The sequence below is a fragment of the Cyprinodon variegatus genome, unplaced genomic scaffold (genome assembly GCF_000732505.1).
Source record: "Cyprinodon variegatus isolate N-32 unplaced genomic scaffold, C_variegatus-1.0 Scaffold390, whole genome shotgun sequence".
NCBI lineage: Eukaryota > Metazoa > Chordata > Actinopteri > Cyprinodontiformes > Cyprinodontidae > Cyprinodon > Cyprinodon variegatus.
Genome location: NW_015150843.1, coordinates 512,540 through 525,084, shown reverse-complemented (window position 1 = coordinate 525,084; position 12,545 = coordinate 512,540). Strand labels below are relative to the sequence as shown.

The following is a 12,545-nucleotide window of genomic DNA, read 5'->3' as shown; positions in this document are numbered from 1 at the left end:
AAAAAAAGCTCAACAAGCTTATGAAGAAGGCAGCCTCTGTTCTAGGAACACCTCTGAGCATCCTCTTCAGAAGATTTTTTAACGACAACAGGGTGTCTGCAGTAAGAGGCTTCTCCAGATCTGCTTAAAGACAGAACGCTAAACCTACGATAACTGTTAAAAAAAATTAACATATGTTTAATGTGTATTTTTGAATTAAATGGAATTGAAATTACAGCATAATCCATTAAACTGATCCCACTATACCACTGTTCAAAGGTACTGTTTGAGATTTATAAGCTGATAACTGTTTTTATGCAATTTTAATCTTGCATCCATTTTGTGTTTTAGTTCCAGATAAACCAACAGTTATGTGATTCCGGTTGCATAGAGATGGATCGCCTGCCGCAGAAAGAGATCAGCACAGACCCTTGTGGTCCTAACATTCAGTCTGGACCTTGTTGTGTGATCAGAGGGAATCCAGCTTTACCTCCCAAGCCTGCAGTCCCAGAACCACTTCTATTCAACCATTCAAAAGGGCTCAAAAAACAGTCGGGCCTGGGTCCCATGCAGGCACCTGCAAAAACAACCACCTGGATGATGTCAGGGGAGGATAAGCCCACTCCACCACAACTGGCAAGCATAAGCCGGCCCAGACCGACTGCTCTTGGAACAAAAACAGCTTCAAAGTCAACCACAATCCCAGTCGGGTCCTCTAAAGAAATAGATTTGATCCCTGTTTGCATTCCAGGACCTCAGAGCGCCTGCGTCTTGCCGCATTCAACATCAGAGCCCTCGTTTACTCTGTGTAACCCCCAGAGCCCTCAGTCATATCTAAAACCAATGCTTAGTCCTAACCTGACCCCCAGCCCCAGTCCCAAAACCAGTCTGAAACCTCAACCCCAGAAGACCCCTTCGCCTGAGAGCTCCACACAGAACCAGACTCAATCTGAAAAGCCAGGAGGAGAGAGCAGTGACTTCAGGTGAGATCAGTAACACCCATTGCTTTTTTTCTTTTTTTTTACTTTTTAGGTTTGTTCCATTGCATTCTTGCAGTTCTGTAGAGAGCAGCTCAAAGAAACTGATTTGTTGCCCTCCATGTCACATGAATCACAGCAGCAGATCTCTCTTAGAGCCCAAGAAACCCGGCAAAATGTCTCATCCAAATTTTTGGCCAATTTCCCTCAGGCACTTTAGCTGTAGTCCCTGCTCATAAACAAAGGGTGCCTACAAAAACTTTCAATAGCCTGTTTATACTAGCAGTAAATATTGTCAGTCTTCAAACATAATAGTCGCAGTGCTAAGGCACACACACATTTTACACGCACATCATCTTTATGTATGAAATCCGAAGCGCTTTTAGTTTTGTGTGCAGTCCGTTTTTATATTTTCAATATCTGACTAAAGTATATTCAAACATTTAATATTTGTAATATGATCAATTAACTGTAAAGGAATATAAAATCTTGTGCTTACAAATAAAACTATTGTATATATTTCTCCTGATTAAGCTACCAAGTCAAGCAACAAAAAAAAAGTTTCATAGTCAAATTTTTTAGATTTTAAATCTATTGAACTTTGAATAATTAATTTCCTTTCATATTTTTTCAGGTTATAATAAAAAATGCTCTTCTTTTAAGTAAAAAAAAAAAAAAAAAGACGGTGGTATAACTTACCACAAGGCTACTTGTGAGGATTTATAGTTTAATAAGGTTTTTACAGATTACAATCTGAAAAGTGAGGTGTGCATTTATTCAGCCATTCCAAATCTATGTTATGAAGAGGAATGTTAAATAAAACTTAATTTTTTAAAATAAATATCATGATAAAGAAAGGACTTTTTAAAACCTTATGTGTGTCTTCCTAGAAAATCAGCTCATAATTTCCACAGCAGACTGAATGGTTATGTTTTGTTCGCCATGATCTTCCCATTGTGTTTTATATTTACAGAATGCATTATTCCAGAAAGTGTATTAATTTTTCTTTTCTTCTGAAACCAACAATAGGAATGAAATAATATTTATTTCCACATAACACGGAAAAACACATTTTCTATAATAGATTTTTATAAAATATCATAAATTCATATTAATGTCTTTGGCAGATCCTTCAAGACATTTTTTTTGGAAAGATTGCCCGCAAAACTTGTCAAAATAGGAGGAAAGCCATCTCTTGGTATATATTCAGTTGTAGTATTTTCTACTTTCAGATTGGCTGAATAAAAAGGCAGTACACACTATTCTGATTTCTATTTGATAAATATTTTAAATCATCTTTTATTTTCCTCAGTACAATTATCCAACAGTTTTTTTATTGTGCTCTCAGATGACACCCCAATAAAATACGAAGAAGTCTGTGATTGTAACGTGAATAATTTTTTTTTTTTAAAGAAAGAGGTTGAACACATATGCAGGCTCCCATGTTTAATTCTGCAGTTTATCTTTTTGAGCTAAAAGTTGGTCATATTATAGGATCGGCTCCTTTTTATTCTAAACACATTTTTTAAATAAAAAGAATCACTACATTGATGTTGTCTGAAGGAGATTTCCATAGTTTCTTTACCTTTTTATTAATAAAATAATTAAAATACCGTTTAAGGAATATATCAGATCTATTTGTGCTGAATTTGACATTTAAGTATGAGCTTATTCAGCCACCCATCTGTTCAATTTCATAAAACAATAAACTCCTTTTTTCTGACTCTGCTATTACGCACCATGTGGATACTACATACACACCACTATTACTTAGTCATCATCAGTGTTCAGCTCAGGTGCCTGATTGTGTTTTTTTTCCACATGCATAAGTCCTGATGGGAGCTTTTTCTCTGAGGATTACAGCGCTGATCATATCCCATTTTAACCCACAATAAAAACATCAATCTAATGCTGCGTTTCCTCTGCTTTTATCCATTTGTCAGGGTGTACATCGTCACGTGGAACGTGGGATCAGCTGTCCCACCGGATGACATCACGTCTCTGTTTGGACCAAATGTTTCAGATGGGAGCATAGACATGTTTGTCATCGGGTAAGTGTGTATTTCTGGACAGCTTGGCAGTACCAGAGTGACAGCAGCGCATGCCCACTCAGTCATCTGTGGTTCTCTGCCCCAACAGTCGCTGTCCTTTTTTTTCTTAAAGTTTGGTTTACGGATGTTTGTAAAATTTTCTTGCTTCTGTCACCATCCAGATTCCAGGAGGTTAACTCAATGATAAACAAGAGGCTGAAAGATGTTCTTTTTTCAGACCAATGGAGCGAGCTTTGCATGGATACATTAAGTCCCTTTGGATATGTTTTAGTAGGTACATCTATATCCTTCTTTGTCCAGTTGGGAAGTTCTGATGAACTGATTTTGTATTTTTCCATCCTTCTTTTCTGTTCAGGTCGCGTCCCAGCGGATGCAAGGGGTGCTTCTGCTTGTTTTTTCTAAAATCTGTCACCTTCCATTCCTCAGAGGTGTGCAGACCCAGAGTACACGGACAGGACTTGGGGGATACTGGGTAAGAAGAGTGAGGTGTTTTTTTTTTTTACCCTGTGCAAATTTGTTTGGGGTTAGTGAGTTGGCCGGCAGGAACGTGGAACGTTGCAGACAGAGGTAGGGCCTGCGCTCCCTCCTGCTGGCAGCTGCATGAATGCGTGGGTGCATATGTCAGCGTGTGACCTTCCCGTGCATGTTGATGTCAGCATCCCCCGCTGGCTGCTGCTGCTGCAGTCACCTTCCCTTTGAGGTCAGTGCAGCAGCAGGATGTCTGACTCTGATGCCACGGCTTAATGTTAGGAAAAAAGAAAACTCTTTATCCTGTGGGACAGATCTGATTTATATACTCTAGTTGTCCTTTACTTCTCCTAGCTATTCTGTAGTAGAAATACACTCTTGTTGTGTTTTTAGGGGAATAAAGGTGGAGTGAGTGCAAGAATGACAGTGTTCGGCCACCCAGTGTGTTTTCTCAACTGTCACCTGCCGGCTCATATGAGGAACTTGGAGCAGCGGATGGAGGACTTTGAAAGCATCCTTCAGCAGCAGCAGTTCGAAGGAGGCAATGCCACTGGTGTGCTGGACCATGAGTGGGTGATTTTACCTATGATAAATCATGCTAGATGAGGTTTGCAGAATTATTATAAATAAAATATTTCTGTAGTTTATTTTAGGTTAAAAAAAATTGGAAAACACAGTTTCAAATCTTAAAAAAGCGGTTCATTAGTTTAGATGTAATTTTTATTTCTTGCTTGACTTATAACTTACTGATGTATTTGGCCTAAATTATTGGCAGAATTTGTATAAAATTCAACTATATTAGTTTGCTTCTCAGCAAAGCTTTCAAATGTAGTTCACACATTTCAACCTAATTTATAGAAAGTCCAAATATTATCTGGAGAGATTACTTATAGTCAAAGATTGAACTTTTTGGGTTAATGTTAAGCATGTTGCTTCAATAATAATAATTTTGCTCAAATTATGTTTTGTTTGGGGCTTTTTCTCCACTTTGATTCTAATGGGTTTTCTATCAAGTTAGGATTTAAACCCCATATCTAAGCTAGTTTTGGAAATGGCTATCCAGGATGAAAGGTTAGAATTAAAAGAGACATATGGCAAATGAAAAACATTACATTTTAAGAGATTTCAGTTTTTTTCTCAGTTAACCTGTTGCCAACATTTGAGTTGAACTAGTAGAAAAACGTCTTTTTAACCCGGATCAGAATACCTACTTATCTGTTTTTGCTACATTTATCTACCACTAATAAAAGCATTTAAAAGCTACCAACAGTAACACAACAGTAACCCTAACCCTAACACCTCTAAAAGGACATTTGACTGATCTTAAATATTTACTAAAGTAAAGGTACCATGATAGAGTCAATGCTAAAAGTCCTTTTAAATGAAAAAAAAAAAGGACAGCTTTTTTCTCCTCCGACCTACATTCAATCTTCTTGCAGCCAGCAATCTTCTTTATAGCTACGCACATAACAGGCCAGGGGAGAATCAGGGCTCAGGATAATTAAACTCTGGGGAATAAAGGTTCAGGGTGGCATAATGGAAACATACGTAATGAATCCTGAAAAAGAAAGCAAAATAAGCTGCCTGTTTGTTTGTATTTAACCAAGAACATATCAGCACTTAGGAAACAAACTAACATTTTCATCATCTGCAGTTCACCCATAGATAGTTGTTAAATAGCCACAACTTCAGAAAAGAGAACAGGCTACAGATAACACATTATTTAATTTATAGTTGGGTTAAGAGGAATTTCTAAACTGATAGATATTAATAAAAAACACAAAGACAAAACTGATATTTATTTAATAAATGTACCTTCCTACCTTGGCCAAGTTACCTCTATATTTGTGTTGTCTCATGTCTCTAGTCAGGAATGAGTTTAACTCCTATTAATCAAACCAATTCTTCATCAGTGTTTCTTTTTTTTTAATCCTTACAGTTTTTGTTTTTTTTCCCCCTAAATAGCTCTAAAGGGCATATTTTACTTTTTTATTTATTCTGTTTACTATACATTGGTGTGTCCTTTTGGCCATTTATCTCTAGTCTTTCTTTTTTCCAAAAAACAACATTTTATATTATGTTTTTGTAATATAAAACTGAAAAAGGGAAGTAATAAAAAAAAACAACACTTCCTTTCTAAGATTTAATTGATTCAGCACAATTTGAAACACTTATTTCCTAGATTTGTGGGCCTAATGTATCAGGGTTAAGGGTTATTTGGTTTTTTAAACTGACTCTAACATCCAATGCACATTATTTAATTTAAGGGATGTATTTCATTATACTTTTCTACCATTTCTAGTTATTTCAAGACGTCCTTCTTACGCCTACATACCAGGCCTTTGTTTGTGTTTACAGTGTCGTGTTTTGGTTTGGGGACCTAAATTTCCGTATCGAAGACTACGACATCCATGTGGTGAAATGTGCCATTGAAAGCAGCAAGCTGCCTCTTCTGTGGGAGCGTGATCAGGTGAGGTGCCTTTATCATTTGAGCACAGAAACATGGATTCCTCTGAAGGGTTTGCTTGTTGACAGCAGCCAGCAGAGGGAGCTATAGCTTTAAATTAAGGAAACTCACAATGGTGACATTATGTCCTGTCTTTCTGCTTTATTGTTTTATCTCCAGCTCAACATGGCTAAAAACACAGAGTCCATCTTGGAGGGCTTCATGGAAGGAGCGCTTAAGTTTCCACCTACATATAAGTTTGATGTGGGGACTCACACATATGACACCAGGTCTGCTCATGTATCTTCATCACATAGAAACCCTTATCAGTTTAAGTGGTGCATATTATATATTCATATTCTATACAGCATATGAATATAAAGAGCACTATTAAAAAGCAGGAAATAGCCAAAAAGTTGCCATAGAGCCATAAAACTTTAAATCAAAGTATAAGAGAATATGGATCAAACACAAAAGTAGAGATAGTAATTTTTCTGGATGATTTTAAGTTTATGATATGAATATTTATAAGCAAATTTTTCCATTGAGGAAAGGGAAGTTAGGAGAGATGTCTGGGAAACGTAGTTTGGAGACTTAACCAACTGGCATCCTCCAGAGACAGTAAAAAGAGCTTTACACAGCAGTCAGTGGTTAACCAAAGGGGAAAATAAGCTACTAGAATTCTTAACTAGAATTAACTAGCAATATTATTGTAGTTTAACAACATGCACTTTTTAAATTGCAGAGGGACTGAATTTTAGTCTTGTTATATTTAACAAGAGTAAGACACAACATTTCTTCTTCAACCCTTTAGATTTGTTTTTACTTACATTTTTTTTTACTTATTTTTCTCTGTTTTTAATAGTGTTACAATGTGTTATTGTGTGAAGCACTTTGTGACCTCTGTCTGTGAAAAGGGCAGCAGAAATAAAATTTAATTAATTACTAATTATTACAATTAATTAGGTAATACACTTAAAGGGGGTTTTCTGCCATTCAGAAAAGGAAGGAAGAGAGCTGCTACTAGCAAAAGTTACTGTAAAGTCCTGCGACAATGAACTGTAGACAAGAAAACTTTCAAGTTTATTGAAAAAAAAAATGAAACTCTGGAGTTAAAGAAATTAATATGTGCTTAATGCAAAGGAAAATTGCAATAAAGTTGCAATTCCAACATTTGATAAAAATAAACCCAATTTTAATTTTTGGCTAAATTGTTGAAATTGCTATTCCTCACCAGAATAATGTATATTTTTTAAGGTTTTAGCTGTTGTCCCTATTTTATGCGCAAACATTAAACTTAGACACAGTAATGTAGCTGTCGTACCTTTTCCCATTTACACCCTCTATCACAGCATTTAAACTGTGTAAATCAGTTCTTATGTTGTTTAGCTTTAAAAGAGAGCCCAAATTTTTTTTTGGCTGAGACATAGACAAAAAAATAAACCCCATTTTATGCAAATATAATAATGTAATTATCTAATAAACAGAGGCTCAGTTAGTCTAAGCTGTGAATTGAACCATGTTGTGTCGTCATCCCTCTGCTTTGAGTTGTCGCTTTCGTTGACCTCTTTATTGTTTCAGAATTATTGAACAAAGGGTGTTTTCATCATTGAGAAAGTTTTCGGTAGATGAGGACAGAGGAGAAATCTGTTCTTCCTGTTTGTGTGTATTTCTAGATGTTTTCTGTACTAACATCTTTAAAGCATAGGTGATCACTATATAATGTCAGGAATATGTCACCATTTGACATTTTCCAATTAAAAAAGAGTTCCTTTAATCCTCAGAAAAGAGATTTTTTTTTTATCACTTTCCTCCTTTGAAGCCCAAAGTAAAGACTAAGAGGGATTTACCTGCACTTAAACTCAGGCTTACTCTCTAATTCTGTCAGTGCTAAGAAGAGAAAACCTGCCTGGACGGACCGTATCCTGTGGCGCCTTCGTCGCACCGGCTCCCCTGTTCCTACCCACAATGCATCATTGCAGCGGGGTCTGACCTCATGGTTGGGTGGAGCCACTAAAGTCATACAGCATAAGTATCAAAGTCACATGGGCTTCACCATCAGTGATCACAAGCCTGTTTCCTCATTGTTCTCACTACAGGTGGGGCCAACTCTCTGTTTTTCTTTAGAACTACATGTTCTCCCTGTTACCGTTTATTTATTTTAGCCTCTGGCTTCTATAGTTCCCATTCAGGGTAGACCTTCCTCTGGTGGAGCTGCAGGTGAATAAGGAGTGGTGCAAAGCATCAGACTCCACTGTCAGATTTACTGTTGCTTCAACATATCAACGCAGCTCATGGGACTGGGTAGCAATTTACAAAGTACGTCATAAAATAATTGTTAAATCAAAGTTCGGACTTTCCTCCTATCATTGTTGACACATTTCTCTCTGAACAGATGAGATTCAGACATCACAAGGATTATCAGGCATATGTCTGGGCCAAAGGAGAGCATGCTACACAGGTTTGTTCAGGACTGGAGCTAATAAATATAATTGAAGATCAGAGTTAATGCTAATTCAGAGCTGACTGGTGTCCTTTTTAAAGGTGACATTCTCAGAAGAGGATTTGCCAAGGGAGGACTGTGAATACATCCTGGGTTACTTCAGTAATATCATGAACAGTATCGTCGGTTTGTCTTCACCAGTCCGGGTAACAAACCTTCATTATTTAACAATGTGATGTGTTTTTAAAATTCAACTCGTGTCAAACTACAATTACTAGGTGTGCAGAATAGAGTACAATAGAATAGAATAAAAAGGAAAATCCTTTTATTGTCCCACAATGGGGAAATTGTGCTCTTACAACAGCATTACAGCAAATCTTAAAAAGTTTATAAAAGTGTATAAGAATAACAGAAAAAGTTAAAAAATATATATATATTTATAAAATAATGTACCGTACAGAGTTTTTACAAATATAAATACTGTGCAGTCATCAGAAGAACAGAAGAATAAATAATCAATACACAGCTGCGGACATTTTAACAGTAGTGTCTGTATGCAGGATTGTTAAAAATCATTTTTTTTACTCAATATTTTATTAACAAAATAATTTCTGTGAAATAAATATAAGCAGTTATTTATTCAAGCTTTTGCTTTTTAAACTTTTCAAAGCATGTAATAACTTTTATTAGTAATAAGAAACTTTTTGATACCCTTTGGCTTAATAATAAAAAATATTACCATGCATTTATTCTCGTATTTTTATAAGAATTAATGAAATTAAATAAAAATTTGAAAATTTGGCCCACAGGCAAAACACTGTGCGCAGTAAAGCACAGCATAACGTTGAACGCTACCTTGTTTTTTTTTTAGAGAAAGGGGTTAGACAGAGTAATCCTGAAAACAAACCTATCAGGCTCATCAACAGACATGAGTGTAGCAGAGATGTACCTTGTGCTAAGTGCTGCTTAATAATTGGAAAACCTTTAATCTTGGTATTATTCTTAAGCACTGCAGCTTACTTACTCTCCTTATTGTTTTTATTCAACATTTCTCCTTAAAGGTCAAATACTAAAACCTTTTTAATCACATGATTCATTTTTTTTTTTCAATTCAAAATCTAAAGTGGGGCAGAAAAAATTTATGGTATATAAATTAATATATTATAAATTAATACTGGTCCAAAATATGTAAGTATTTATTTTTGGTCATGATGTTGATATCTACAGTGAAGGATTCTACACCAATAGGAAGCATAGGTTCAAGTCATGTGAGCCATAGCTCAGGCATCATCAGATCCTAGTGGATCCATGATAGAGCTGAGAAATGGGTTCTTCAAAAAGGAGCAAACCAAGAGTGAGCATCGGCAAGCTTTTGAAGTTGGATGCTGACTTAAAGAGGCTCTGAAGGCACACAGGGGTCCCTGCTCTTCTTATGAGTTGATCATTTAAATGTTTGGTAAACAGTACAAAAAGAGAGCAGACAAATGAACAAGGGTACCGCTTAGTGGTGGGAGGAGTTAAGCTATCTATCACCTTTAGCCTTTAACAGTCATAAAGATCTACTTAAAAAGTATGGTCATTCGAAATAGTTAAAAAGTTCATAGAGAATCAGAGTTTCAATGCATGGAAGACTTGAAATTGTCTGTGCAGAGACTCTGCCTCCCAAAGTGACAAAGTTTGAGCTGTTTTCCAAAGAAATAAAACCTGCTTCTATTCCAAGACACCTGAAGCTGCAACTGTATCCCTGAACGTTCTTAACACAAAGGCATACCACACTTTTTTGTGTTTTTATTAGAAAAACAAATTAAAAACATATATAGATCTATTACATCAACTCCAATAAAATTAAGTATATGTTTGTAACAACTCATGGAAAAATTCAAGGCATTAAAATGTTTAAAAGGCACTCTTTGACATATCTTAACCGTAACATTTTCCCCCACCATCAACAGATCAGGATGCCTGTCCACAGCCCCACTTTGTGCCGCTCTGACAGCTCCAACGTCAGCTCAGAAGATGACAGCACAATGGTTCTCCTGTCTCCAAACTCCCGCAGTCCGAGCCCAAAGACTGGCAAACGCCATCATCGACACCGCCGTAGTCGCAGCCCCGCCGTGTCTGCACTCTCATCTAACCCCCTTCCGGCCCTACAGGGCCTCAGCTTGTGTCCTCGCGCAAAAGAGGGCCAGTCACGAAGCCGCTCGCCATGCTCTGCTGCTAAAAAGGAGCGCCTGGTCTCCCCCGACACTGTGCCGTCTCCCATCATCAGCCCCCTCAGCCCTCGCAGCCCTGTGTCTCCGGGCAGTGGGGTGAGTGCACCGGAGGCCCTGATTGTAGCCATCTTAGGTGAACACAGTCCAGCTCAGGTTAGCCCCACAGGTTTAAAACAGATTGGGAAGCAAGTTGAAACAGAGACGAGGAGGGCTATAAAGAGATAAAACAGGAAAAACAAGATCTGCACAATCATGGTCTGACCTGAGGGAAGCTGCACATTTATAGACTCTAATGTAGTTTGCAAACATTCCTTGTTGCAGTTTCCTGTTAGTGAACCTACAATCATCTCATACAACTCTGTGCTGTATGTATATCTTTGAGTCAGAAATGTGAGCAGACTCTTGTGTTCTCATAAAAAGTGATGTTATAAACAAGCTGAATGTAAAACCAAAGTCTGAACAAACCTGTGAGGGGACCACCTATCACTGAAAGCAACATGGCTCCATGCAACCAGTCTGGTATCGAAATTAGGACTCTGAACCGCTATTGATGGTATCATAGTTCACAGCTAAGACAGGACGTGTCTGTGTGAATATAAGTTATCTAAACCTAACTTATTTCTTTAGATGCACAAAACATAATGAGTTTAGCTCTGTTCAACTCGGTCTGTGTTAACAAGTTTAGTTTCAGTGTCCAAATCTGCACACAGAGCTTTGTGTCACCTCAGTCTTGAATCTACATGTGAGCTGTAATCCTAAACCAATGCTCTTATTCCTCTTAGCAGCTTTGTGAACTAGGCCCTAACACTCCAGAGCTGGATGCTGACACCAACTTACTGTTTTCCATCAAGGGCAGAGTGTTGTTTGATTGTGCAAATAAAATCTGAATGGATAAAAAATCAAATATATTGGATTCTGCCTCTTCATGGTACAATAATCCTGTGCTTGTTACATAAGGGATGTGTGTAGAATTTAAAACACTCCAAAAAGAATCTCTAACCGCCTCTCTAGCAGCAACATCTTGTGACATGACTTGGACTTTAGCTTCTTGATGTAAAAGTGCTTAGACAGACCAAAGATCAGACCTGTTTGATGAAAAAGAAAAATAAAGCAACCAAACGGAACCAGCATTCAGTTGAAACCCTTGGGCTTTGTTCAAATGACAAATGTATTCATCCTTTTTGTTTAGCCGTCAAATATTACTTAAAATGTTCACTTTAATTCTGCACAGATATGTAGCAAACATGTTATACAATGGGTGTATTAGGTTTCAGTGAGGAAAACAGGGGCTTTGAATGGATTTTCTGCAGCATGAATCAATAATAAGCTAAAAGTGTTTCACTTAGATAGCTAAAAAGCAAAACAAGTGCTAAGCTCCTGAACGTTCACAGTTCTGTACAAAATATACATGTATTCTTTTTTTTCATTTCCCTAACAATGCCTTTAGGTAATTAGTTTTTGGATTACAATCAGATCTAAAAACAGACAATGGGAAAAGCAAACTTAGACTAATCAGCTCCAAGTAGTTTTACCTGAAACCAGCTGTTTTGTGATTTAATTAACCGAATCTACAGATTTCCATTAGTTAGCCCAAGCCTGTCAAGCCATTAGCTGTGTAAATTCTTTAAAAAAAGAAAAGAGAAGTAATTTTAAAATATACTTAAAACTGTAACATTTTTATTCCTGGATCAATAGTGATGAGTTCACTTCCCCTAGAAATCCATAAAACAAACAAATCTCCCATCTACTTTCATACGAAAAACGTCCCTCAGTGTAATAGGGTTTGGGTCATCCAGGCCTGCAGGGGGCCTCAGAGAGTTTTTGAATCTGTTACCAAATATCTGTTTTTACTCTTATTTGAGTAATCCCATGGATGAATAGTTTCTACTTTCATGCAGTCAAAAAGATGTTAAAATAGTGCTACTTTTACTTGAGTAACTACATTTTTTGTTGTACTCTACTCACCTC

General features: G+C 37.0%; 1 protein-coding gene across 1 annotated transcript in view; it reads left to right on the top strand.

The window, feature by feature from the left end:
* LOC107092680 (inositol polyphosphate 5-phosphatase K-like) overlaps positions 1-11,656 on the top strand; it is a 14,687-nt gene extending 3,031 nt beyond the window's left edge. The window contains exons 2-13 of the mRNA XM_015387283.1: positions 331-962; positions 2,900-3,007; positions 3,169-3,277; positions 3,363-3,479; positions 3,869-4,044; positions 5,834-5,945; positions 6,102-6,211; positions 7,810-8,020; positions 8,103-8,240; positions 8,317-8,382; positions 8,466-8,570; positions 10,317-11,656. Coding sequence (XP_015242769.1) covers positions 373-962; positions 2,900-3,007; positions 3,169-3,277; positions 3,363-3,479; positions 3,869-4,044; positions 5,834-5,945; positions 6,102-6,211; positions 7,810-8,020; positions 8,103-8,240; positions 8,317-8,382; positions 8,466-8,570; positions 10,317-10,802 — 2,328 coding nt within the window. The 5' untranslated portion in view covers positions 331-372 and the 3' untranslated portion in view covers positions 10,803-11,656. The remainder of the gene's footprint in view (positions 1-330; positions 963-2,899; positions 3,008-3,168; positions 3,278-3,362; positions 3,480-3,868; positions 4,045-5,833; positions 5,946-6,101; positions 6,212-7,809; positions 8,021-8,102; positions 8,241-8,316; positions 8,383-8,465; positions 8,571-10,316) is intronic.
* Positions 11,657-12,545: the final 889 nt, after the last annotated feature.